The sequence below is a fragment of the Scyliorhinus torazame genome, chromosome 13, assembly GCF_047496885.1.
Source record: "Scyliorhinus torazame isolate Kashiwa2021f chromosome 13, sScyTor2.1, whole genome shotgun sequence".
In the NCBI taxonomy this organism is placed as follows: Eukaryota; Metazoa; Chordata; class Chondrichthyes; order Carcharhiniformes; family Scyliorhinidae; genus Scyliorhinus; species Scyliorhinus torazame.
The window spans coordinates 6,624,609-6,651,924 of NC_092719.1; the positions used below are offsets into that span (position 1 = coordinate 6,624,609).

The window sequence follows — 27,316 nt, forward strand, 5'->3', positions numbered from 1 at the left end:
GGGTCACTGTCTGTGCGGAGACTGCACGTTCTCCCTGTGTCTGTGTGGGTTTCCTCCAGGTGCTCCGGTTTCCACCCACAGTCCAAAGATGTGCAGGTTAGGTGGATTGGCCATGATAAATTGCCCTTAGTGTCCAAAAAGATTAAGTGGGGGATACGGGGATAGGGTAGATGCGTGGGCCGAATGGCCTCCTTCCGCACTGTAAATTCTATGATCTATGAACCTTTGTTAAGTTGAGTACAATGCTTCTTACATCATAACGTCTTAAAATAACTATTGATGTTACAGTTGTAAAGCTACGTGGTAATTCTAAGACGTTGACCACTGAACTGACACAGACCCTGACATCACCAATGATGTCACAATGTGCTTTTGTGCAGGGGAAGAATAATCAGCTGACAGAGAATTTGTCTTAATGGTATATGCTAATTGAAGATGATCGAAAGCATGATCATCGTAATCCTTGACTTGAGACAGCTGTGTTCACTGTGAATTGAAAGGACACAAGTTAGAGAACAACGCCTGTGTAAAAGCTGATCCTTTCATCATAGGTTTATGTAGTGACAGCGCTGAGGGATGTACAATTAAAGCTTATGGTAATACAACAATCACATTGAATGGAAAAGAAACATGTGATACAGCAACAAAAATTAAGTCGGCATGCAGATTTTGTCTGCTTGAGGGGAAGGAACCGTCATTGAAGAGTTCAGTTTTGATCATCTGAATCCTGAATCCCAAACTATATCATGTTTATTTTTTAGAATTGATTGTATGTTTAAATGCGCACGGTAGCACAGCGGTTAGCACTGTTGCTTCACAGCGCCCGGGTCCCGAGTTCAATTCCCGCTTGGGTCACTGTCTGTGCGGACTCCGCACGTTCTCCCCGTGTCTGCGTGGGTTTCCTCCGGATGCTCCGTTTCCTCCCACAAGTCCCGGAAGACGTGCTTGTTAGGTGAATTGGACATTCTGAATTCTCCCTCCGTGTACCCGAACAGGCGCCGGAATGTGGCGACTAGGGGATTTTCACAGTAACTTCATTGCAGTGTTAATGTAAGCCTACTTGTGACACTAATAAAAGATTATGAAATTCTAGGACCTTTACTATATGACTGATAAATCAATAAGCACTTTTGTGGTGATGTGCATCACTGTAAATACATGTAAGCTAGACAGACACTAGAGGGAGCACCAGAAACATCACACACACACACTCAACCAATAGATAAGTTAGATAGGAGGCGACCAATGGACATTCACGATACACAAGGAGGTGACATGACCACAGGGGGGCATTACACCAATCCATTCATAAAGGACACCACACACATGATCAGCCCCAGTGTGGTACTGTTACTTTTCTTTCCAATTAAGGGGCAATTTAGCGTGGCCAATCCACCTGCCCTGCACATTTTTGGGTTGTGGGGGTGAGACCCACGCAGACACGGGGAGAACGTGCAGACTCCACACGGACAGTGACCCGGGGCCAGGATTGAACCCGGGTCCTCAGCACCGTGACGCAGCAGTGCTAACCACAGCATCACAGTGGCGCCCACACTGTTACATTTAATTCCTCTGACACTTTTCTGTCATCATGAAGGATGCCTATCGCACTTTAGATTTAGCGAAATATTGCACTTTTCTTTGACTGAGTCTTCCTATCTCTGCCTCGGCCTACACAAAGGTTCTATCGGTTGGACAGAATCACATGACTAGAATTGGAAAATACTACCATCCCTGTGGGAATAAAGTGCAATCTAATTTATTCAATTACCACAGATCAGTTATCCTATCTATTTTACACCGCACAAGGCAAACTCTCCTCTGACTCACTATGAGCAACACTTTCTGCATTTATTGTTCTAAGAATGGCCACGGCATTGAGTTACATTCCATCTTTTTTACTCTGGTGTTACAGGACCTGACATTTCACAAACCATTTAACTTGTGTGAAAGAAAGAGCAGTTCTGCTTCTTATTTTTGCAGTAACTCTGAAATAGTTGGCTCTATTGTGTTATGAATTACTGCAGTTTGGTAAAAGAAAATAAGGCAATATTTTCCTTTTGGACCTTAAATAGCCCATGTGTTGTGTCCTGCACTCATTTTCTTCATGCGAAGAATAATGTATGAATTTACTGAAAAGGTCAACGGGACATTATTTGTTCACAGCCCTTCATGTGGAACCTATAAACAGCGGGTGATGTTATTTCAACATTTATTATGCACCTGGAGCGTTCTGTGAGCCTTTCCAACCTTCAGTTTGTTTCAAAGCAAATTGACTTTTACTTTAGCTATGCAGCAACGTTCACTGTTGAGGTCTCGTGATATCTCTCTCGATTTCATGTCGTTCGTATGCTGGACACCAGAACCCCCGACACCACTGTTTCACATCAAACTCCGTCACTTCAGGGATGTTCTCGGAGCTTCCCTGGGGAAACCTTCATGCTACATAGTTGCAAATCGGAACCTTCCCCCAGTATGTGGTTTGTCAGGAATTAGGTCTAATATATATATATACATATATATGTGTATATAAAGCAGGTGCCATTTTTGAGAGAGAGCTGTGTTTTCAGATGTGTCATCTTTCAACTGTGTTCAAATGAGGCCCCGGCCTGCTTGATAATTGAAGTTAATGTGGCTCAGTTTCGCACATCCAACTATAAAAAAATATTCAAAATGTCCATTTGACCGTTTTTAATGCTGGCAAACTATCAACATGACAATCAAGAATTATAAAATTGGCACAGAACGTCTTGAACATACATAGTTATTCTCCTGAATTTAATTGATTGCAAAAAACTTGTGGGAATATCTAGACAGCAGCATTTGTCTGATTGTCAGAAGCTACCTGACACTATATTGTATAGGTACACAGATAGGGGGCTGGATTCTCTAATCTGGAGACTAAGGGGTGGATTCTGCACTGCCATCCAGCCGGGAGCAGGATTCCCGATCCGGCGGAGAATTGAATGTCGGGCTAAAAGCCGGTCCCGTTCCGATGCCCTGCTCCCCCGTTGTCGGCGACAGCGAGCTACATGCCCCGCGCTGGTGGGAAGATGCAAATGGGTCATTTGAAGAGCAGTCAAAAATCATTGTTTGTCACTTACCCTTTCCTAACATCTGCTGCCTCAAATGGAAATATTCAAAGCAGCAGTTGTTACAGAGACTTCCTGGAAAGCCCAGTGCACTTCACAGGGCTTGAAATCCCTGGACAGCCTTTGAAATGCAGATCTTCCTTCAATTTCACACAGCATTAGCCAGTGATTGACAGTTTTATTGCTCGAGCATTAACCAGTAACTGACAGCTTTATTACTCCAGAGACAGCTGCATGGTTCATTGATCTTTCCTTTCATGCTTGAGTGCATCTCAATTACCCTGCTTTGATGCTCACCACAATGTTTGTAAACACTCTTGCTATGACTGACAGTGCTTCACCACATCAAAGCTAAGTGCTTCCTGTGTGCCAAAGGGGAGATCAAAGCACTCAGCTGCTTTTGATGTGGCCAGGGGCTGTCATATAATCCACCAGCCAGCTGTCTGTGGAGTAATAAAACTGTCAATCACTGGTTAATGCACTGTATTGCTGTGTGAAATTGAATGGAAAATGTGCATTTCAAAGGTTTTCAAGGGATTTCAAATTGTTTGAAGCAAATTTGGCTTTGGAGAAGCCTTTGACATTTATAACCCCTGCAGCTATAAACACTTTTGTCTGAGGCAGCAGATGTTAGGGAAGGGTAAGTGAAAATGCAATGATTTTTTGATCTACTGCCTGGGCTGCTCTTCAGCTTTCAGACAGGGGATTCTGATAGGAGATTCTGATGGGGGTCTGGGAGGACTGGATGGCCGGGCAGGAGGGAAGGATTTGGGTTGTGGGGAGAGGGGGGCCTTTTGATGGACTTTGGGGGGGTCACCTCCGTTACGCACTGACCCCCTTGACCTCTTGCAAGGTGCAGTGTCTTAGGGCCATGCTTGAAAATACCTGCCCCAATCCGCGCCCGTGGGAATCCTGGCTGAGAGGCCCAGAGCATTGCGGGGGCCTAGAGCATTGTGGGGCCTAGAGCATCGCGGGGGCCTAGAGCATCGTGGGGCCTAGAGGATTGCGGGTGCCTAGAGAATCGTGGGGCCTAGAGCATTGCGGGGGCCTAGAGCAGCGTGGGGGCCTAGAGCATTGTGGGGCCTGGAGGATCGCGGGCGCCTAGAGCATTGTGGAGCTTAGAGCATCGCGGGGGCCTAGAACATCGCGGGGGCCTAGAGCAGCATGGGCCCGAGAGCAGCTCGGGGGCCTAGAGCATTGCGGGGGCCTAGAGCATCGTGGGGCCTAGAACATCGTGGGGCCTAGAGCATCGCGGGGGTCTAGAGCATCGCGAGGGCCTAGAGCAGCGCGGGGGCCTAGAGCAGCGCGGGAGCCTAGAGCAGCGCGGGGGTCTGGAGCATCACTGGGCTCCGGAGTATCACTGGGGCCTAGAGAATTAATCAGATGCAAAACGATGGAAATGACCCATTCACACCCTCCCCTGGCGTGCGGTGTGTAGCTCGCTGCTGCCAGGGGACCAGGACGTTGGGGGCGCTGATCCCGTCTATTGGCCGATGCTCGATTCTCTGCCGAATCGGGAATCCCGTTACTGGCAACAGGCGGCAGAGAATCCACCCTGCAGTATGTATGAGTGAAGTTTCGGCTAAAAAAAGAATTAAGTGATACAATACATCCTGATCCAATTATGCCCCTGGGCATATCTTGAAATTGCTAAAACCTTTCATCTTACAAATGATACTTAAAAAGACATCAGAAAAATCTCCAGATCAAAAATACTGCTGGAACATCTATCTGTACATTATTTTTCATAAGTAATGGATACCCAGGAGAGATTGTAAAGCAGCAATCTTATCAAGCAGTTAATGCCGAATGTCTGAAATGTGATACGGTTACGGCAAGAAAATCTGCCACATTGTCTGGTATTTTTAAATTATAATAATCTGTCAAGTTCTAGCACTAATTTTAACCTTTTTTAAACCAGCTTTAGTCTGTTTTGAACCTGGTGTTTGACAATTCTAAATACACACTGTGATTTAAAAAACTAATCATCTGGAGGATGATTGACACTTGCTAGTCCAGCATTTATTGTTAATTGTTAAGTGCCCTTGAGAAGGTGGTGGTGAACTGCCTTCTTGAATGGCGGCAACCCCTTTGGTCTAGGTACACCCACAGTGCTGTTAGGGAGGGACCCAGCGACAATGAAGAAACGGCCGATATATTTTCGAGTCAGGGTGCTGAGTGAATGGGAAAGTGGAGTCTGTCGGCTGGAGAGCCAGTGAGAGACCCGTGCTGCCCCTTTTTGGGAAGGCACAAGCCAATCAGGCAGTAGAAAGGCCAGTGGGGGGCCTTCCATTTGAATCAAGGCCCTGTGGGCGACGGTCTCGCCAACAGCGAACTGCCAGACAATCGGAAACGAACAGCTCCTAGTGCTCAGCAGTGCCTCAGGGGAGGCAGTGTGTGCTGCCACAGAAGGACAGGCACTGGAGTCGCAGGACTGCAGAGTAACCGAGGCCACAGGTAAGTAATTGCTGGGGGCGGGGGGGGGCTTGTGTTGCAGGATGAGGGTTGCGCGATGAGGGGTGCAGGGGGAGGGTCAGCAGTAGGAGGAGGCTGCCAGTGAACTTATCCCTTCCTGTTGACAAGTCCCTCAATCAGCTACTGGATGCCTTTGATGGAGCTGAGAAGCTGGCTGCACGGTTTTTCCTGTTGTGCAGGTTGCATGGCGACAGGACCACCTGCAGCTGAGTTACAATCAGTGGTGGCAAGACAAGGCCCTTAATTGATCATTAATTGACCACGTAAGGGCCTCAATTTAATAATAATAATCTTTATTGTCACAAGTAGGCTTACATTAACATTGTGATGAAGTTACTGTGAAAATCCCCTCGTCGCCACACTCCGGCGCCTGTTCGGGTACACAGAGGGAGAATTCAGAATGTCCAATTCACCTACAGCACGTCTTTCAGGACCTGTGGGAGGAAACCGGACGCCCGGAGGAAACCCACGCAGACACAGGAAGAACATGCAGACACGGGGAGAACGTGCAGATTCCGCACAGACAGTGACCCAAGCCGGCAATCGAACCCAGGTCCCTGGCCCTGTGGCAATTTATGGCAGGGAAGGATGGTTGACCGTGGACATTCCCGACCGTAACTTAATTTTGGCAGAGGCAGGAACGACGCAAGGATGTGGTGTGCCACCGTCCCGCAAAATTACATGCCCTTCCCACCTTTAAGCTGACCACCAGTGAGAACACAAGATTCAGCCCCTTGTATCAGCTGCCCTTGTCCTTCTAGATGGCCGAGGTCATGGGTTTGTAAGGTGCTGTCGAAGGGGTCTTGGTTGCTGCAGCACATCTTGTAGATGGTACGTACGACTGCCTCTGTGCCTCGGGGGTGGATGGAGTGAATGTTTGAAGTGGTGCCAATCAAGCGGGCTGATTTGTCCTGGATGGTATTGAGGTACTTGAGTGTTGGCGGAGCTGCACTCATCCAGGCAAGTGGAGCGTATTCAATCACACTGCCGACTTGTGCCTTGTGGATGGTGGACAGGCTTTGGAGAGTCAGGAAGTGAGTGACTTGCCACAGAATCCCCAACTTGCAAATCTTTGATCGGCTCTCACAGCCGCAGTGTTTGTATAGCCGGTCCAGTTAAGTGTCTGACGAATGAACCTCTAGGATATTGCATGTTGTTATGCAATGACATCTACATTGGAGGAGTACGATTAATATAATCACTTGAAGAATTTTGAATGGTAACCACCAAGTGCTAACAGGGGGATAGTATCACTAGAAGACAGAAATTCAATCTTGCTTCTCAGTAAATGATCTTAGATCTTTCATAGTTTAAGCTCCTGATATAAACACCTGTATTGAATTAATCCTTCATAATTTATTTTAAAACACCTACAATCTGCAAAGAGGACATATATTTTTTGTAACTTGATTTTTATTTACTTTTGTGAGATGATTTTGTAAAATTCTAACAGGATTAGACAAGGTAGATGTTCTAAATGATGGGTGTGTCCAGAACCAGGGGCCACAGCCTGAGGATTCAGGGTAAACCATTTCGGACAGAGATGAGGAGACATTTCTTCACCCAACGAGTGGTGAGCCTGTGGAATTCATTACCACAGGAAGTAGTTGAGCTAAAACATTGAATATATTCCAGAGGCGGCTGGATATAGCACTTGGGGAGAATGGGATCAAAGGCTCTGGGGAGAAAGCAGGATTAGGCTATTGAGTTGGATGATCAGCCATGATTGTGATAAATGGCGAAGCAGGGTTGAAGGGCCAAAAGGCCTCCTCCTGCTCCGATCTTCTGTGTATCAATTATTGCAAACTTGAGGAATGATGTTTATTTGAAGCGATTGTACTTTAAAGAAAAACTTAACCCAGAGTTTATTCTTTTAATCCATTCATGGAATGTGGATGTCATTGGCTACGCCAGCATTCATTGTCAATTTTAATTGTCCTTGAATGTGGTGAGCCCAGCCCTTGAACCGCAGCAGTCAATGTGGTGTAGGTACACCCACCGTGCTGTAGGAAGGGAGTTTCAGGATTTCGACCCAGCGACAGTGAAGGAATGATGCTTTAGCTACAAGTCAGCATGGAATGTCGCTTGGAGAGGAACGTCCAGGTGGTTGTGTTCCCAGGTGTCTGCTGCCCTTGTCTGTCTGGATGGTAGAGATCTCGGGCAGGATTCTCCTGCAACTGGCTGGAAGGCCCGACGCTGGCGCCAAGAACGCCACAAACCACTCTGGCGTCGGGCCGACCGGAAGGTGCTGAATCCTCCGCACTTCTGGGGGCTATGCCGGCGGCGGAGGGGTTGGCGGCGCGCCAACCGTCGGTGAAGGGCCGGCGTGAGTTGACGCATGCGCAGGACCACCGGCGTGTTTCCTGCGCATGCGCAGGGGGGTTCTTCTCCGTACCGGCCATGGCAGAGCCCTACAGAGGCCGGCGCGGAAGGAAAGACTGCCCCACGGCACAGGCCCGCCCGCAGATCCCCCGAGGCCGGATCCCCCCGCGCCTCCTCGAGGACTCACCTAGCCAGCCTACAAGCCAGGTCCCGCCGTGATGGACCATGTCCATTTCACGCCGGCGGGACTGGCCAGGAAATTATGGCTGCTCGGCCCATCGGGGCCCAGAGAATTGCCGGGGTGGACCGCTGCCAACTGCCCCCGACCAGCGTGGCGTGATCCCCGCCCCCGCCCGAAAACCGGCGCCGGAAAATACGGCAGCCGGCGTCGGAGGGGCGGGGCGGGATTCGCGCTGCCCCCTGGGGATTCTCCGACCCGGCTGGCAAAGCAGAATTGGTAGGTCACAAAGTGAAGGAGTATGTGAGGTCAATTGAAATTTGAAAGATCGGTCCGAAGTCTGAAAACTCTCTGATGAATTGTCACTACCGGAAGTTAGCTGATTTTTTTTTTCGCGTTACTCTTTCTATGATTCTATGACGAGGGCAGCATGGTGGCCCAGTGGTTAGCACTGCTGTCTCACGGCGCCGAGGTCCCAGGTTCGATCCCGGCTCTGGGTCATTGTCTGTGTGGAGTTTGCACATTCTCCCCGTGTCTGTGTGGGTTTCACAACCCAAAGATGTGCAGGGTAGTGGATTGGCCACGCTAAATTGCCCCTTAACTGGAAAAAATGAATTGGGTACTTTTTGTAAGGGCCACGAAGAATCCCGCACGTGTTTTAAGGATACAAAGTAATAACATTTATTTACTATAACATATATACATAACAGTAGCAGTAACTTCCCTTGCTACATACTCCTTCCTGCTGGTTCCTGAACTGGCCAGCTTATTTATACTAGGAGTTTACTAGTGGTTTCTCCGCCCCCCTCATTGGGGCAGCTCATACTCCCACAGGATTGTGGGATTGTCATTAGTCCCCAGCCAATGGTAAGTAGGCAGGTAATAACATCCCTCCCCCCCGAAGTCCAAGGAATCCACTGAAGACCCTGGCGAAGGAAGGCGTCGGACTCGTTTGGCCGCAGGCCGGACGCCATTTGCACGCGGCGCTGGATCAGGCGGCGTGTAACGAGACGGAGACCGGCGCTTCCGTGATGAACGGCGCGGTTGTACATCCACGGCCCGTGGACCCGAGGATTCCCCCTCTGATGCATCCTGTGTCTCCATCTCGGAGTCAGAGTCTGCTGCCTCCGTCATGTCAGCGTCTCTATCTCCATTCGGTCCCGTAACGACCTGCGCAGGCTTCGAGTGCGGCACCAGTGGAAGATTGTGAGGACTACCTTCCCTTGTCTCTGGTCTCTGCGGCTGTTGAAATGAGCTCCGGGGGCGGGGAATCTTTTGAGGGAATGATCTTCTGGACCGAACGTGGTCTACATGTTTTCGCTGGAGACGACCCTGGGCTTGCACTTGGTAAGATAAAGATTACCCCAGGAACCCATTGGGCACCACCAGCAAAATTCCGCACGAATACTGGGTCACCGGGCGCAAACTGCCGAATCGGACGATGCCGAGAAAATCCCTGTCCCTGCCGTTCTTGTGTGCGGCGTACTTTTGCGCCAATGTCCGGGAAAACCATACTAAGGCGGGTGCGAAGTCTCCGGCCCATTAGGAGTTCTGCGGGAGCTACCCCAGTCACTGCATGGGGGGTGGTCCTGTACGTAAACAAAAAGCGAGCCAGTCTCGTGTCCATTGATCCGGAAGACTGCTTCTTTAGGCCTCTTTTGAATGTCTGCACTGCGCGCTCTGCCAACCCATTTGAAGCCGGGTGGTAAGGGGCAGTGCGGATATGGTGGATGCCGTTCATCTTTGTGAACCTAGCAAACTCCTCACTCGTGAATGGAGTGCCATTATCCGTGACCAGCACCTCGGGGAAGCCATGCGTACTAAACGATAAACTCATCTTTTCAATTGTTGCGCAGGACGTTGTCCCCTGCATCCTATGCACCTCTAGCCATTTGGACTGGGCGTCAATTAGTAGAAGGAACATGGATCCTTGAAAAGGGCCTGCGAAATCTGCATGTAAGCGTGGCCATTCCCAGTGATGTAGGGGCGCGGCCGGCGGAAGCTTCTGATGCTCCTGGCAAATGGAGCAGTTTTGGGCCACCTTCTCAATGTCGGTGTCGAGGCCTGTCCACCAGACATAACTCCGGGCCAACATTTTCATTTTGGTCACGCCTGGATGCCCATTGTGCAAGTCTGATAGTATCATCTTCTGGCCTTTTTCTGGGACAATCACACGCATCCCCCACAAGAGGATGCCTTCTTCCACGCTGAATTCTGACAGCTTGGAGGAATATGCCCGCAACTCGCCTGGGAGCTGTCTATGCTGCCCACCATACAGGACTATGTGCCGACTCCGTCTGGGTCCACTCACGGATCTGTGATGCCGTGACAGGCAAGGTGTCCATAAAATTTAGGGTTGCAACCACCTCACCGGTCGTGGGGGTCGACATGGGGCCGGTCGATAAAGGCAATCAGCTCAGTGCGTCGGCATTTGCTATCTGCGTACCTGGTTTGTGCTCCAGAGAATACTCGTATGCAGCAAGCAACAAAGCCCAGAGCTGGATCCGTGCAGAAGCAATGGGCGGTATTGGCTTATCCTCTCTGAAAAGTCCCAGCAGGGGTTTATGATCAGTCACGATAGTGAAATGGCGGCCGTACACGTACTGGTGGAAGCGTTTCACCGCAAAAGCCTCTGCCAGGCCCTCCTTCTCGATCTGCGCATACTTTTTCTCCGCTGCAGTCAATGTGCGGGAGGCGAAAGCTATCGGTCGCTCGGCCCCGTTCTCCATCTTGTGGGACAGGACGGCCCCAATACCATACGGGGATGCATCACATGTGACGAGCAAAGGCTTTCCAAGATCATAGTGGGTCAGTAACCCAGACGACAACAATTGTTGCTTTACCCGCCGGAAAGCGGTTTCTTGCGGCTGACCCCAAACCCAGGTGTGATTTTTCTTTAGCAGAAGGTGCAAAGGGGCCAGCGTAGTTGCCAGATTGGGGAGGAACTTCCCGGAATAGTTTACGAGACCGAGAAAAGAACGAAGATGCGAAGTGTCAGTCGGGGTGGGGGCATGTTGAATTGCACGCACCTTCTCTGCGACGGGGTGCAGACCTTCGCGGTCCACCCGATAACCTAGGTAGACTACTTCCTTTGCCTGAAATACGCACTTTGTGCGACGTAAACGGACTCCAGCCTCCGAAAGGCGTCTAAGGACAGCCTCCAGATTTTCCAAATGTTCTTGCTCCGATGTCCTTGTAATCAAAACGTCATCTAGGTAGACAGCCACACATGGTAAACCTCTCACAATCCCATCCTCGTCGCCAGTTTTGTAAGGGCCACGAAGAATCCCGCACGAGTTTTAAGGATACAAAGTAATAACATTTATTTACTATCACATATATACATAACAGTAGCAGTAACTTCCCTTGCTACATACTCCTTCCTCCTGGTTCCTGAACTGGCCAGCTTATTTATACTAGGAGTTTCTCCGCCCCCCCTCATTGGGGAAGCTCATACTCCCACAGGATTGTGGGATTGTCATTAGTCCCCAGCCAATGGTAAGTAGGCAGGTTATAACAGTACTCTAAATTTATGAAAAAAAAGGTCATAGACAGACTTGGTCATAGAATTTACAGTGCAGAAGGAGACCATTCAGCCCATCGAGTCTGAACCGGCCCTTGGAAAGAGCACCCGACCCAAGCCCACACCTCCACCCTATCCCACTAAGGGGCAATTTAGCTTGGGCAATCCACCTAACCTGTACGTCTTTGGACTGTGGGAGGAAAACGGAGCACCCGGAGGAAACCCACGCAGACACGGGGAGGACGTGCAGACTCCGCACAGACAGTGACCCAAGCCGTAAATCAAACCTGGGACCCTGGAGCTGTGAAGCAACAATGCTAACCACTGTGCTACCGTGGTGAAAAAGATCACAAGTTAAAACCTTTCAGAAATGGCATTTTGAAAAACAGCAGATTTGACTGTATAAATCCACTGTTATCGGTAGAACCTAGACAGATCCTGAGATTTGGGGGTTGGCCGGTTCTCTTCCCTTTCCAAGTACCATTCCGTGGCCCTGTTAAATATCTTTTGCTGTTTGCAGTCTGATACTCATCTTGTCTCATATTAGCAAGTGCGACAGAACAAGTCCAAACTAACTGCGCTGAAAGCAAAGTCTGCAAGTTACCAGCCATCTGGCACCACATTGTTCACATCAAGAACAGGTTCTTACAGTAATTCTGAATGAGGGATAAGGCTTGTGTGCATGAAACTGGTCATAAATCTGCTCTCGTGCCCCACTGAGATTTCGAGATAACTTTTGCCAAACATTTTGATGCAATTTTTTAACCTTTGTATGAATTGGGAGAAAATACTGGAACAAATTCTCAATGGAAACAATGGAACTTCCTGAAATTCCTGGGAATTAAGTGAATCTAAAAAAAGACAAGACAACTAGCCTTCAGAGCTGGAAATGACGGTTTGATTTATTTGCAACAATGGATCTTTTATTACCAAACTGCAAGCAAAGCACTGAAATACACAGGGCCAAAATGGATCTGAACGGATTTTTGGACATGAGGTTTATGACTTGCAAACTGCCTCACCCTGTCCCATTGAGGCAGACAGCACACAAGCATTGTGCTGCCTCCTCGTTCTCCTGTTAGTAGCCAAGCTTGACTATACTGCTGGCTGACTGTGTGCTCAGCATGGGGGCCTGGCAACATGTGGGGCCAGCATGTGCTACAGCTAGCCTCCAGTTCTTAAAGGCAGTCTGTCCCTCTTAAAGGGGAGCTGCATTGACGGAAAGGAAGCTGCTGCTGGCAACGCATTTTTCTGCAACTGGAAAGAAAATGGAGCATCAGGGCAGAGAGGACACCCGTCATCGCAAACATGGCGAGGGGAGGCCTTAACCCTGGAGGTACACGGGACTCATATTTCCTCAGGGATCCATTGAAGAGCACCCTCTGAAGTGATTGGGAGCTAGGTGGCAAAATGAGGTCAATGCAAGGAGCATGGTCCCAAGGAGCTGTGGCCACTGGAAGGTCACCTGCAGGATCCTCCAATGAAAGTCAGCAGGCGTCCCACAACCATGTTGCAGCCACTGAGGTAATACTGTGTCGGAACGTTGGACCAGGCACTAAGGCAATGCGTGTTTTGATAAAGATGTAAAGGCAAATACTGTGTTGTATGCCCAGAGATATGCAGAAGTGCTGCATTCCAGGTTAAGTGTGTGTACAGGAGTTTTATTCAATACTTTAAAATGTCAGCTCCCCTGTTTACAGCGGCTAACCTTGGGTTAGTTTCTTTATCTAGGCCACCAAACCCAGGCTTAACTAATCATGCACAGGAGGCAGCCAACAGACACATAATCAAATACTGAACAATTGGACGCTACAGTAAAGTTATTGTTGATGGCTTTTCTTTCAGAATCATGGCCATGGGATGGTGTGAAGGGGATTCCACTCCACGACTTGTTGGCTATAGATGGAGTATTCATAATGCCACCCAATAGGCTGATAATCAGCCTGTTATTCCTCCCAACACTTCCCCACTAAAAGAGGGAAAAGAGTGTGTGTGAAGGTCTGAAGCAAACAAAATCATGACAATCTAAATTGATCCAAAAAAGAACAAGAATGGGTGTCTTAATTTTTAAAGGATACTTTAAAAACCCAAATGTCTCTGGGAGTAATTTTAACACCGATTAGAACCTTGTGATGGTGAACCTGCGGTCAGCTTCACCAATTGGCCCATTTTGTTTCAGAGCCACTTGAATGGAAAGAAAACCGGACGTGTTGTAAAGCAGAATGCCGATTGGATAGCGCCCGTATTGGCTTAGTGATGGAAGTTAAAATTAGCCCCTCCATTTTAGGAAAATATAGGACTGAGGTCTTGAACCGTTTAAGAGAAACATATTGATGTTCTGGGATGAATACATACTCAGAAGAATGTCAGTAATGAAGTGTGGAAGATAAAATGCTACTCCATCCAAAGACCAGATCCAATTGCTCGAACATTGATCCTATTTAATCAATTTAATCTTCTGAGGACACACCCTCCAATGTTTCTCCTTGCCTCATTGAGGAGTAAATGAAGCAAAACTCCAGAATGTATATTCAATTTTTCATTGCACGCTATACATGCCGAATGAGAATGAGAAATCTTCCCACGCACAATTCCCTGGTCCTAGCAGCTCAAGAACTTAAAGCATTTGATTATATCTCTATGGAAGAAGAGGGTGATGATATGTGAATCAGTGGAATGTCACTAGTTAACTGTGAGACACTGAACAGTGACAACACATGTGGCTCCATAACGATCGCTTAATGACCTTGAGGAAAATTGCGCCGCCAAGTGGAGTGTTGTGACAACACTAATATAGGACACGTTGGCAATTGGGAGGTTGAGCAGAAAGCTGTAGCATCACTAGAACAGGTGAGTCAAAAAGAAAGAGGAGTTAGGATGCTTTCTTGTGATGCTGATTAGATTTTTTGATGTGCTTGTTATCTCTGTTCATCGTAAAACCGATATTAAGAAAATTACTCCAGCCCTGTGGTACACCTTGAGGACACTTAAAGTTATTGTAACTGTGCAAAGGATACGGGTATGGCCACATTTTGAACATTCTATGCAGTTTAGGGCACCGTGTTTTCAAAAGGATATTGACGTGTTAAAGAGCACTCTGAGAAAAGCAACATGTAGGATCCATATATACCATGAACCCACGTTACTGCTCTCACCCGCCCTCTCCTTTTCCAAGCACGCCTGCTGCTGACATCCTCTCTCTTCACGCCACACCTACATCTACTCTTACAAAAGTGTCATTTTAATCCTCCTCCATTCTTCAAATGACTCCTGCCTCCTGGTGCCTCTAGTGTGACTGACGACACTTGGCACTGAGCTGAATTCCCACTCTAATTGGCCATCAGTGTATTGTGTTGTCAGTCACAGCAGCAGTGTAGGACTTTGGGGAAGGCCTGCTCGATGTGACAGTTCTCTGAACCCTGATGCACAGATACGGCTCCCACTCAAGTCGAGTTATGGCAAATGAACCACTAAATGGCTGCAGGGCTGTTCCTCTCGCTGCCCCCCCCCCCCCCCCCCCCTTGACTTTTTAGCTGGGGGGGGGGGGGAAGGAAATAGCAACTGGAGAGCGCAATTTTGGGGGTTTGCAAAAGAGAGTAGAAGCCAATGACAGCACTGAGGGGGTGAGCTGGGTGTCAGGAGCAGCACTTGGTGGGTGGGTGGTTGATGGGGGCAGGTGTTTGGAATTCCGATCCAGTAGCAACAATTTGGGGCGGTGAGAGGGAGGGGGAAGAAACAGGATAAAGAAGTCGAGAGCGCCATGTTGGGGGGTAAGCGGGCGTGAGGTGGCGAGAACATGAAGGTGTTTGGTGTTGGCGAAATGCAACTGGAATAGTTTGATCGTGACAGGCACAGCTTAGGGACCTCTGCTGATTGGAAACATGGGGAAAATTCTCCGTTCGGGAGCAATAGGAGCGAGGCAGTGGCATGGTGGTATTGTCGGACCGGTGATCCAGAGACCCAGAGTCATGCTCTGGGGATCTGGGTTTGAATCCCACCAGGGCAGATGGTGAAATTTGAATTCAATACAAATCTGGAATTAAAAGTCCAATGATGACCATGAAACCATTGTCGATTGCCCACTAATGTCCTTGAGGGGTGATGTGGAGATGCCGGTGTTGGACTGGGGTGAGCACAGTAAGACGTCTTACAACACCAGGTTTAAAGTCCAACAGGTTTGTTTTGAATCACGTGATTCTTTACTGTCCTTTAGGGAAGGAAATCTGCCGTCCTTACCCTGGTCTGGCCTACATATAACTCCAGATCCACAGCAATGTGGTGACTCTTAAGTGCCCTCAGGAATGGGCAATAAACACTGGCCCAGCGGGTGAGCAACACCTGTGAAAAAATGAAATCCCCACTTAAGGATTTCAATTGGCCCCATGTGGGGGGTGGCGCCCGATATCAGCCTGGTATAATCATGGTGGGTCAGGGGGTGGAACAAGCCCCCATAAAATCCCTCCCATGAATGTAGAGCACTTGAAGGTGTGTCCTTACATAAGGAAGATTGTGGGCAGCACGGTAGCATTGTGGATAGCACAATTGCTTCACAGCTCCAGGGTCCCAGGTTCGATTCCAGCTTGGGTCACTGTCTGTGCGGAGTCTGCACATCCTCCCCGTGTCTGCGTGGGTTTCCTCCGGGTGCTCCGGTTTCCTCCCACAGTCCAAAGATGTGCAGGTTAGGTGGATTGGCCATGATAAATTGCCCTTAGTGTCCAAAATTGCCCTTAGTGTTGGGTGGGGTTACTGGGTTATGGGGATAGGGTGGAGGTGTGGACCTTGGGTCGGGTGCTCTTTCCAAGAGCCGGTGCAAACTCGATGGGCTGAATGGCCTCCTTCTGCACTGTAAATTCTATGATCAGAGGATTATAAATTGCTGTCTATTGGTATTAAAAGAACAATGATTTGTTCAGTTCGTGAAATATCTATTATTCTACCAATTGCTTGTTAAATTATTTCAAGAGATTGCAAATGAAAATAATGATTAAAACTGAACATTGAAACTAACATTTGAAATCATTACATTTTTGTGAGGTGGACTGTGATACAATTACTGAGTGGACTTTATCTGTCAATTATTATTATTAATTGCCCCCATCATATTTAAAATGACTTAAATGTGGAGGTGATAATACTCCACTGTAGATGAGTGCATTTTTAACGTATTAATGTGCTGAGTGGGATGAAGTTTAATTCTATATAGAAGCAGTTGTTTAAGTCAGGGGTGACTGTGGTGGGAGAGGGGATCGATTTTCACAAGCTTTTTTAGAAGTTTTTTAGAAAGCATTTTCAGATGCAGTGATACAGAGTTTGTGTGACAAACTCTGATTGTTAAAAGATTAAATAAACCACTAATGAGATTTATAAACCAACTGTCAAACTGTATTGATTAATGTCTGAAAAATAGAAACCCATGAGGCGCGATTCTCTGTCGCCCGAGGCCGGAATCGGGAATGGCAATCGGGCCGCGAATGGCTCCCGACGCCGGATGCTCTTCCCTCTCCAGATGGGCCTCAGCGGGAAGCACGCCGCGTGCAGTCGCAATCCCGTGGGTGCGTCATTAGCCGGCCCACCCGCGATGCTCCGTCTCCGATGGGCCGACTTTCCGACAGCACGGGCCACGTGTGGTCCCAGCGGTCATGAGCCTGGCGTGCCGGCTGCGGAGAGAGAGGGAAGGTGTGCGGACAGTATCCCTGCACCGCCACACTCTGCCGAGATCCATGCCACTGGCCGGGGGCCACTGCCAGGGCTGGGGAGAGTGGGGGGTATCCAGGAGGTGGGCTGTGGGGTCGGGGTGGATGGGCGCGTGCTCCAACACTGCCAGCGCCATCTTTGCCGGCGCGATCGGTGGGGGTGTGGGGGTGTCCCAGCTTCACAGCCCTGTCCATGTGCAGCACGGGACCCGGCGATTCTCAGAGCGTTTTCCGCGCGTTCCGGAAGTGGAATCGGTGAGGGTATCACGCTGATTTCCCATCGTGAAACCCATGGATCCTCCGTTGGCATCGGCACTTCTCCTCAGAAATGGAGAATCCAGCCCAGGATTTTTATACCGACACCAATTGCTAAGACTTTGCCTCATGATTTATGAGCTGGTGGCGTTGGTATTACTGGGGAAGAGGTGCTGTCCCCAAACTGCCCTAAAAAAATAAATGTATTACTTTCAGCGCTTGTATTCAGTTTCAGCCTTTTAGATATTTGAAGTGAAGGAATGTATACCTCCAGCTTCAGCTGCATGCCTGTGTCTCAGTCCACTTTCAATGGTACTCATTTTCACATGTCATCGGCCTTTGGTCAGAGCTATTTTTGAGTTGCCAATTTTCTGGGGGCTGTGTCAGGTTTGTTTCAAGCTGCCCCTCAATCCGCGGGTTGACATGGGTTATGTGAAAGTAGCTTTAAGAAATGGGTGTTTAAGAAATGCATCTTTAAGAAATGGGTGTTTATCGGTGATGTCAGAGTGTGGGTGGAGCTGGGCTGTCTATCAGCTTTTTACTTTCGTTTTAGGCTGTTTGCTGCAGGGTGTGTTTTAGTTTCGTTTTCAGAGCTGGATTTCTGCAGTCACAGCCAGAAGGTGTATGAGTCTCTCTGTAATCTAAAAGCTGTAAATCGATCCTTTGGTGATTTAAAACTAATAACTGCTCTCAGTAGTGACTTTAACCTGATGTGCTTCTCTTTAAAGGTTTTTTTTAACGTCTTCTGGATGTTTAAAGGACAGCTTACGGATTACTTAGTGCTGTATTCTTTGGGGGTTGTATTTGAATTAATGGTTGCTAAGATGTTCACTGTTTGTTGGTTAACTTGAGTTAATAGAATAAACATTGTTTTGCTTAAAAAAATACTTTTTCCATTTCTGCTGTCCCACACCTGTAGAGTGGGCCGTGTGCTCCCCACACCACAATCTAGTAAAAGTTGTGGGTCAGGTGAACTCCATAATACCCTTTGGGGTTCTCTAAACCCTGGCCCATAACACATGAATGACGTTGCCAGGGGCCCAGGTGATAATTTATGAGGAAAGTCACAATCTAAGCTTACTCCATCAAAATAAAGAAAGACTTGCATTTATATAGCGTTTTTCACAGCCACACGCCATCTCAAAGTGCTCCCCAGCCATTGAGCTCTTTTTGAAATGTAGTCGCTATTCTAATGTAGGAAACACAGCAGCTAATTTTTGCACGTCAACACCACACAAAAAGCAATGTGGCAATGGCCAGACAACCTGTTAATTTTGCGATGTTGAGTGGTGGTTAAGTATTGGTCAGGAAGTTGGGGATAACTCTTCAGAGCTACCCGAGAGGATGTTTCACATCTATTCGAGCAAGCGGATAGGGCCTCAGTATAACATTGGATCTGAAAGCTAATGGCAGGGACATTCCGCTCCTGTTTTAGGGGCAGGAACGGCAGGATGGGGGGGGGGGGGGGGAAGAAGAAGAGAATTGAGTGGGAGTCCCAAAACAGCATCACCCCAGTGGGATTTCCCCACTCGACTGTCCCCGTCACCCACCAATGACGCAGCAGGAATCCTGACCGTAAAACTCAGGATCCCAATTTGAAGACATTTAAATATAGTTTATTTAACTTTACGCCCCGATAGTCCTCCCACTTTATATTATCCATTAACGTGGCCGTGAGGGCCTGCTGATGTGAATCATGGCAGCTCCCCCACAGCGGGCACCTGGGGAGCAGAGGCCTGTCGGAGGCGCACAGGTGGGTGCAGCCCCCAGAGGGGAGAGGGTGATGGTTAGGCAGTATCTTGGCACTACCCCAGCAATGCCAGGGGCCAGTGCCATGCGGAGGGTTTCCCGTGTGGTGGGGTGGGTTCCGTCTCTGTGGGGGGGGGGGGGGGGAAGAAGACTCCATGACGGTGGTGAGGGGGTAGGGGGGCTGTTCTGCCTGGTGTTCATTTTTTAAAAAAAATCGGCCCCCATCTTCCAGAAGCATATGTTGCTGGCAGTACGGGTTCACTCGGAATCCACCAGCATGACGTTGTGGGACCCACCACTTCCAAAATCAGGCGGGAAAACCTGGCGAGGCAGCTGGTGGACTTCCCACTGTTTTTCCCGCCAGAGATAACACTTTGCCAAAAAAAATCAGAAAATTCCAGCCAGTGTCTCTGACAGTTCCTGTAATACCAGACCTGACCCCCAATTTTGTTCCCGGATTAGAAGCCCCCTTCCCAAATTTTGTCACAATCCAATGAGAGACCGGTAACTTATTTTTAAAAAAAAGTAGACAAAATTTGAAATCCCAGTTACTGAGAGAATTAAGCCACAAAATACTACAGCTTTAAACAAACAAGAATTTTTATTACTCAAGAGTCAGAAAGCCAACGGCCAATGCTATTTACCTTTTACTCTCTAACAGATACAATTAACGCGAGGCAGACATGCATTATCAGGGAAAATGTGGTCGAAGATACCACAAATTGCACATTAAGTGGCAAATATTCCCAAGGTCGTTCCCATGAATTTCCCATCACCTCACGCAGATGTCAGTGCCCACCACAAATCGCAATAATTCTCTCAGACTGTCTTCCTCAAGAGTTATTCCAACTCCTCTCCTTTCAAAGATATCCCTCAACAAGCAGGGGCTGGTTTAGCTCACAGGGCTAAATCACTGGCTTTTAAAGCAGACCAAGGCAGGCCAGCAAGGCAGGCTCATGACAGTGAATAGATGCTGTGATGCAGCCTTCTCAATCCAGTGGGACACTGTCTCGGGAGAAGAGATTGAGCAACTGGGAAGTGAGCAGTCCCTGAGGAAATCCAAGTTGGAACTGCTGTTGAAATGAAAAAAAAGAAGAAAATCACTTATTGTCACGAAAAGCCCCTAGTCGCCACATTCCGGCACCTGTTCAGGGAGGCTGGTACGGGAATTGAACCGTGCTGCTGGCCTGCCTCGGTCTGCTTTAAAAGCCAGCGATTTAGCCCAGTGTGCTAAACCCTTCATACCCTATTCATACCCTTTACTGATCAATTCTGTGGCAGAAGGGTCATGGGGATATGTGGAAATGCTCAGTTTAAGGAGCCAATGCCCTTTTCTGTTCCTTTCTTCTGTACCAACAACTATTATGGTGACATAATTAAAAACCATGGGCGGAATCTTACCAGAATTTGGCACAGTGTCAAGCTCCGGCTGAAAACTGGAGGGGAATTCTCCAGTTACACAGACCAGTTTCCTCTCTACATCCTGCGCCTCTTTGAAGAAATAAAATGCGTGAGCGCGGTTTACGCCATCACTCTGGCAGGGTGGGGCCTGATAGAACCTGCACCCAGCTCCACAGAGATCGGGCCACCATCTTTAAAGGGTGCCCCAATCAGAACTGAAATTGAACGACACCCAGCCCCCACCACGGAGTATCAGGGGCTCCACCCCCCCCCCCCCCGCCCCCCCCCCCCCCGGACAATCACTGGGGGCTCCCCTCCCCCTCCCCCACGACTGTGGAAGAATCGCCGACGATTCCTCCCCCCTCAGCGCCCAGCTCCCCCCCCCCCCCCCCCCCCCCCCCCCCGGCCACCCTGCATCCTCGTCCTCAGAGCACACTTTCCCCTCCACCAAACATTAATGGGGCCCCCTCCCCAATGGTGGTCCCACAAGGGCCCATCCTGGCACTGTGGTGGCAAAGGTTGGTACTGCCAGCTGGTGCCAGAGTGTAGTGCCAGAGCACTGCCAGGGCATGTCCCTCTCCCCCCGGGGGCTATTCTTACCTTTGTGTTCCCGGAGGGAGCCACCCGACTGTTTCTCATTTAGCCAAACCTGTGGTAAATGTTGGCGAGGTGTAGATATTAAGTGAGGGGGGATCACGTGGCAGGGAGGCCTGTTAATAATAATAACATTTAATAAAATATATTTAAATGAGGTCCCCACCCTTTGTGGGTATAAACCTGGTGACATCGCTAGCAAGGGGGGCGGAAAATGGGGAAACGTGATCTCTCCGGAGGGAATCCCGTTACCCAATTCTCTCCAGTGGGGCGGATTTCTCCCGGCGGGGGCTGGCATGAATCCCGCCCCCGCCGGTTGCCGAATTCTCCGGCACCGGAGATTCGGCGGGGGCGGGAATCGCGCCGTGCCGAGCCGGTTGGCGCCCCCCCCCCCCCCCCCCCCCGGCGATTCTCCGGCCCGTATGGGCCGAAGTCCCGCTGCTGGAATGCCTGTCCCGCCGGCGTGGATTAAACCACCTCTCTTACCGGCGGGACAAGGCGGCGCGGGCGGGCTCCGGGGTCCTGGGGGGGGGCACGGGGCGATCTGGCCCCAGGGGGGTGCCCCCACGGTGGTCTGGCCCGCGATCGGGGCCCACCGATCCATGAGCGGGCCTGTGCCATGGGGGCACTTTTTTCCTTCCGCCTTCGCCATGGTCTCCACCATGGCGGAGACGGAAGAGACCCCCTCCACTGCGCATGCGTGGGGATGCCGTGAGCGGCCGCTGACGCTCCCGCGCATGCGCCGCCCGGCAAAGTCATTTCCGCGCCAGCTGGCGGAGCACCAAAGGCCTTTCCCGCCAGCTGGCGGGGTGGAAATCAGTCCGGCGCGGGCCTAACCCCTCAAGGTTAGGGCTCGGCCGCTCAAGCTGCGGAGGATTCCGCACCTTTGGGGCGGTGCGATGCCGGACTGATTTGCGCCGTTTTTGGCGCTGGTCGGCGGACATCGCGCCGATTACGGAGAATTTCGCCCCCCCAGGTTTTTGCTGCCGTTCTCTCGGTCAGTGATTATGGATTGAAAATTGCCCCCATTATGATAAAATACTGAGGTATAATATATTGAGGGCGGCACGGTAGCACAGTGGTTAGCACTGTTGCTTCACAGTGCCAGGGTCCCAGGTTCGATTCCCGGCTTGGGTCACTGTCTGTGTGGAGTCTGCACGTTCTCCCCGTATCTGCGTGGGTTTCCTCCGGGTGCTCCGGTTTCCTCCCACAAGTCCCGAAAGACGTGCTTGCTAGGAGGACGGGACATTCTGAATTCTCCCTCTGTGTAGCCGAACAGGCGCCGGAGTGTGGCGACTAGGGGCTTTTCACAGTAACTTCATTGCAGTGTTAATGTAAGCCTACTTCTGACAATAATAATATCATTATTATCAAACATTGCCCATTCTATAATTAGTTTATGGCTTGCAACTTGAATTGAAATTTGAACAGTGCAATATTTAGCCATTTAATTTAAAATTAAATTAGAACTGCTCACTCGTCACCTCATCAGCCTGCAAACCATTAGAAATGTTCCTCATGATATTGAATGTGAGAAAACTGCTTTTGATTATTCCCTTTAAACTTCCAGTCAACCTGAACTGCATCCTGGGTTCCTGGCTCGCCACCCTCTCTTTCACACGTTGTTCTATCTCTTCAGAATGTTCCTTGTTCTCTCTCGTTCTCCCAGCTAGATGACAATGCAGCAATTGGGAGTCTGGATCATGGAGACGGTCCGCTATCCTGTATTGTTATTGCCATTCACCAGTTCCAATGGTGCTATTATTTCACTTTTAAATCATAGATATCACAGGATTTACAGGGCAGAAGGAGGCCATTCAGCCCATCGAGTCTGCACTGGCCCTTGGAAAGAGCACCCCACTCAAACCCATGTCTCCACCCTATCCCTGTAACCCAGTAACCCCACTTAAATACCCAATGAACTCACAGAGGTGCTAGGTGTTCTTGGTTAGGTCTAGTTAAACACTGATAGGCCGAAAACAAATTAAGATTATTTTAATAATCCCGTCATTTTGTTTGTAAAGGTTACTTTTTTACATGCTGTGAAAATGCAGCAACGTTGATAGCGTCTATGGATAAGTCAGAATTTGGATTGGTTGATTGAAAGTGGAAGAGGGGTTAAAGAATTCAATGAAAATAGTAAATGGAGACATTTGCCACTTTCCAAATGGCCCTTAGTGAGGTCTAATCTCCTGCCTGTGATGAGTTAGTCGGTTTCACACGGTAGGGACATGACATTAGACCACAGAGTTAAGAAAGACAAAATCGAAAGCTCCTGACCCCTAAGTGGATGCACAGTATGTGGGCATCAGGTGCGGACAGGATACAAGTTCGCTGTCATACCCTACTGCGCGATTGCAAAACCCAGTGATATCTATTGCTAAGCTTAAGACCGAATAATGGTCAGTATTGATGAGGTAGTGTACTGCAAATGGTGATGAACCTAGAGGATTGCAATTGTCATTGTTTGAACATTTAACAAGCTTGTGTCAAATTCTTCCTTGAGGTTTTAACGACTGTTAACATATTTAAGAGATATGGGTAGAGGTCAATCGAAAAGAAGCAGTAAAGGTTGATACGAGTGTGCCAGGAAGCCACACAATGGCATTCCCATCAGTAATCCCGGTTCTTGTACCTCAGCAAGGAGCCAAGTGAGGAACAAGAGGCAAAAACATCTGAATTGAAATGTGGGAACTAACATAGAAACAGCCCTTTGAGCCTGTTCCACTATTCAATGAGATCATGGCTGATGTATAAATAACTTCATTTAAATGCATTTACCCCATATTCCTTAATACCTTTGGCTAACAAAAATCTTATCAATCTCCGATTAAAATTAACAATCCAACTGCCAAAAATAATAAAATCACATTTACAGATGACGTACCTCAGCTATTTAAGATGGAGAATGATATGTCTGCTCTACAGATTGAAAGCATTGACTATTTGTTGAGGTTGAATTCAATCAGCATTATTTGGTTTGCTGTATGCCAAGTAAGGCAATACCAAAAAGAAAAGGCATTAAACGTATGTCCCTTTTACAGCTCATGTGTTCCACGGTGCAGAAGGCACTCTTTGAAGAGGAGGACCGAGTGAAGAAATTGATCAACAGGGTCGCCATGCTGGAGAGTCGCAACAAGCAACTGAAGGACAAGGTGAAGAGAGTAAAGCGCACCCTGCGGCAGGTGAAGAAGAACAGCCGTCGAATGGAGGAGCTTAACAAAAAACTACTGGAGAAAACATCAAGCCCACATTATGCCAAACCTGACTCCAATGTGGCAGCTCTGAAAGTATAGCACACAGGCAGTCAATTTGGTAAAGTTACCTTTGCTTGTCTTGTAATATACTCAGTGAGCTAACATAGGAGGTGCTGGGCACTTCTGTTAGCTCAATCACTGTACTCATGTCATTTATGTTCATTGAAAGCCACTAAATCCCCTAATCCATTACCGAATAATGCTATAGTCTCAGCACTTTGGTTAAGGAGAGGAAAGAAAAATTGGAAAATGTTATTGCGCACGCACAGTATTAATCATTATTTTACTTAGGTCAATATGTGTTAAGTATCTCTTGCTTTAGCTGCAGAATTTCCTTTTGAGGATTATCTATGTTTATTCTTGTAATTAAGAAGCAATTAACAACATAATTGCTGGTATGTAAATTCCAGACAGTATCTGTTAGCGCTTTTCAAAATGGAAATACAATAGTTCTCTTGTGTGGGCAACAATACGACAGATTTACTGCAGAAAATATAGCATTTTATGCACTGACACTCCAACCCTCTATAAACCTCTTTGACACATTTCCATCAAATATGATTTTTGAAAACAAAACTATAATTGTAAAGTTACCTTGTACATTATGTTACTGAGTCCAATCAGTTTCAAAGCTATGGTCTGTATCTGTTTTCGTAACTATTTGTAGGATGTTTTCTATATATTTCAATAAAAATATATACTTTGCTAATTATTTTGTCTCCAGTGGTGAATAATAAAACCTTTAACATTGTCATTTCCAGCCAGCAACCCAGTGTGTGCAGTCTGTAAAGAAAATGCACAGGAAATCTCACAGATCGCAGATAAGATTGGGGAAATATTGTCTTCACACCTTTGCAATTGTAGTGATTTCATTTGTACTCGTGCACCTAAATCTGCTTGATTATTGAGCAAGTATTCCAAACATTACCCACTATTCCAGCCCTCCTTTGACAGTACAAGTGTTGCCACCATAATGTTGTGCCACTGTCTCATACTTTTGGGTGGAACAAAACTTTTGAAAGTGCGAAGGCTTGGAGACACTGCTAGAGAACCAAATGATTAAACTGTTGAAACTATTTGCTTTGACAGCTGCTGAACTTTGATGTTTTGGTTGTGTGGTCTAATTGCTTGCCTGGTGTTCTACAACCCATGCACGAAATTCCTTTGCGAGCTTCAAAGGGTTCATGTTGCGATAGCTTCCCTGGTAACGGTTCTCTCCAAGTGGAAGCCAAATTGAGGTTGAATTGGGGTTGAAAGATCTGCAGAGGTAATATACCTTTCCTCCACCTTTTCACTTCCAATTTCCCATCCTGTTAAGTGGTTCCTTTGTGGTATTTATTTTAATCAATGAAAGCTTCCTTTGTTATTCCAAAACAAAGTGAAATCTCAGAGTCTTGTAATAACATTGCTTCCTCTTGTTCGTGTTATTGATTTCTATTCATTTTAAAGTAGCCACTTTTAAAACATGTCACATAATGAGAATGTCACTTCTCAACTCATACAAATAATAATAATAATCTTTATTAGTGTCACAAGTAGGCTTACATTAACACTGCAATGAAGTTACTGTGAAAATCCCCTAGTCACCACATGCCGCCGCCTGTTCAGAGTGAGATTTCACAATGTCCAAATTACCTAACAGCACGTCGTTCAGGACTTGTGCGAGGAATCCGGAGCACCCGGAGGAAATCTACACAGAGAAATTACCTATCAAATGATAATTTGACCTTAAAAACATTATATCTGCTCTAGTCAGAGAGATCTAGGTGTACATGTCCACAGGTCACTGAAAGGGGCAACACAGGTGGAGAAGGTAGTCAAGAAGGCATACGGCATGCTTGCCTTCATTGGCCGGGGCATTGAGTATAAGGATTGGCAAGTCATGTTGCAGCTGTATAGAACCTTAGTTAGGCCACACTTGGAGTATAGTGTTCAATTCTGGTCGCCACACTACCAGAAGGATGTGGAGGCTTTGGCGAGGGTGCAGAAGAGATTTACCAGGATGTTGCCTGGTATGGAGGGCATTAGCTATGAGGAGCGGTTGAATAAACTCGGTTTGTTCTCACTGGAACGACAGAGGTTGAGGGGCGACCTGATAGAGGTCTACAAAATGATGAATGAAATGAAATGAAAATGAAAATCGCTTATTGTCACAAGTAGGCTTCAAATGAAGTTACTGTGAAAAGCCCCTAGTCGCCACATTCCGGCGCCTGTTCGGGGCATAGACAGAGTGGATAGTCAGAGGCTTTTCCCCAGGGTAGAGGGGCTAATTACTAGGGGGCATAGGTTTAAGGTGCGATGGGGAAGGTGGTGGAAGCAGGGACGATAGTGACATTTAAGGGGCATCTTGACAAATGAATAGGATGGGAATAGAGGGATAAGGACACTGGAAGTGTAGAAGATTGTAGTTTAGACGGGCAGCATGGTCTGCACAGGCTTGGAGGGCCGAAGGGCCAGTTCCTGTGCTGTACTTTTCTTTGTTCTTTGCAGTATACTGTTGGTATTTTGGCTTCTTGCTGATCTTTGCTCAGTCTAGTTATATTTAATCTAAGCAATATTAATTCCATCACTTTATGTAATTGGTTGGAAGTTGTGATTACATGAGCCACTTGAAAATTCTGCTGTCTGCATCTCATTGAAATAGTGGAATTTTGATCCACGCTCTTAATGCACGATGGAACGTTATTGATGCTTATCGTGCTTCTGCATCATTCCACATATGTTTAGAACATAAGAAATAGGAACAAGAGGAGACCCATTTGGATCCTCGCTTCAGC

The 27,316-nt window shown here is 47.9% G+C and overlaps 1 protein-coding gene across 1 annotated transcript in view; it reads left to right on the forward strand.

Annotated features, from left to right (window-relative positions):
• The window catches only part of ccdc3a (coiled-coil domain containing 3a), a 91,519-nt gene extending 66,268 nt beyond the window's left edge, over window positions 1-25,251 (forward strand). Inside the window, exon 3 of the mRNA XM_072471000.1 lies at window positions 24,327-25,251. Coding sequence (XP_072327101.1) covers window positions 24,327-24,578 — 252 coding nt within the window. The 3' untranslated portion in view covers window positions 24,579-25,251. The remainder of the gene's footprint in view (window positions 1-24,326) is intronic.
• The last annotated feature ends 2,065 nt before the right edge of the window (window positions 25,252-27,316 follow it).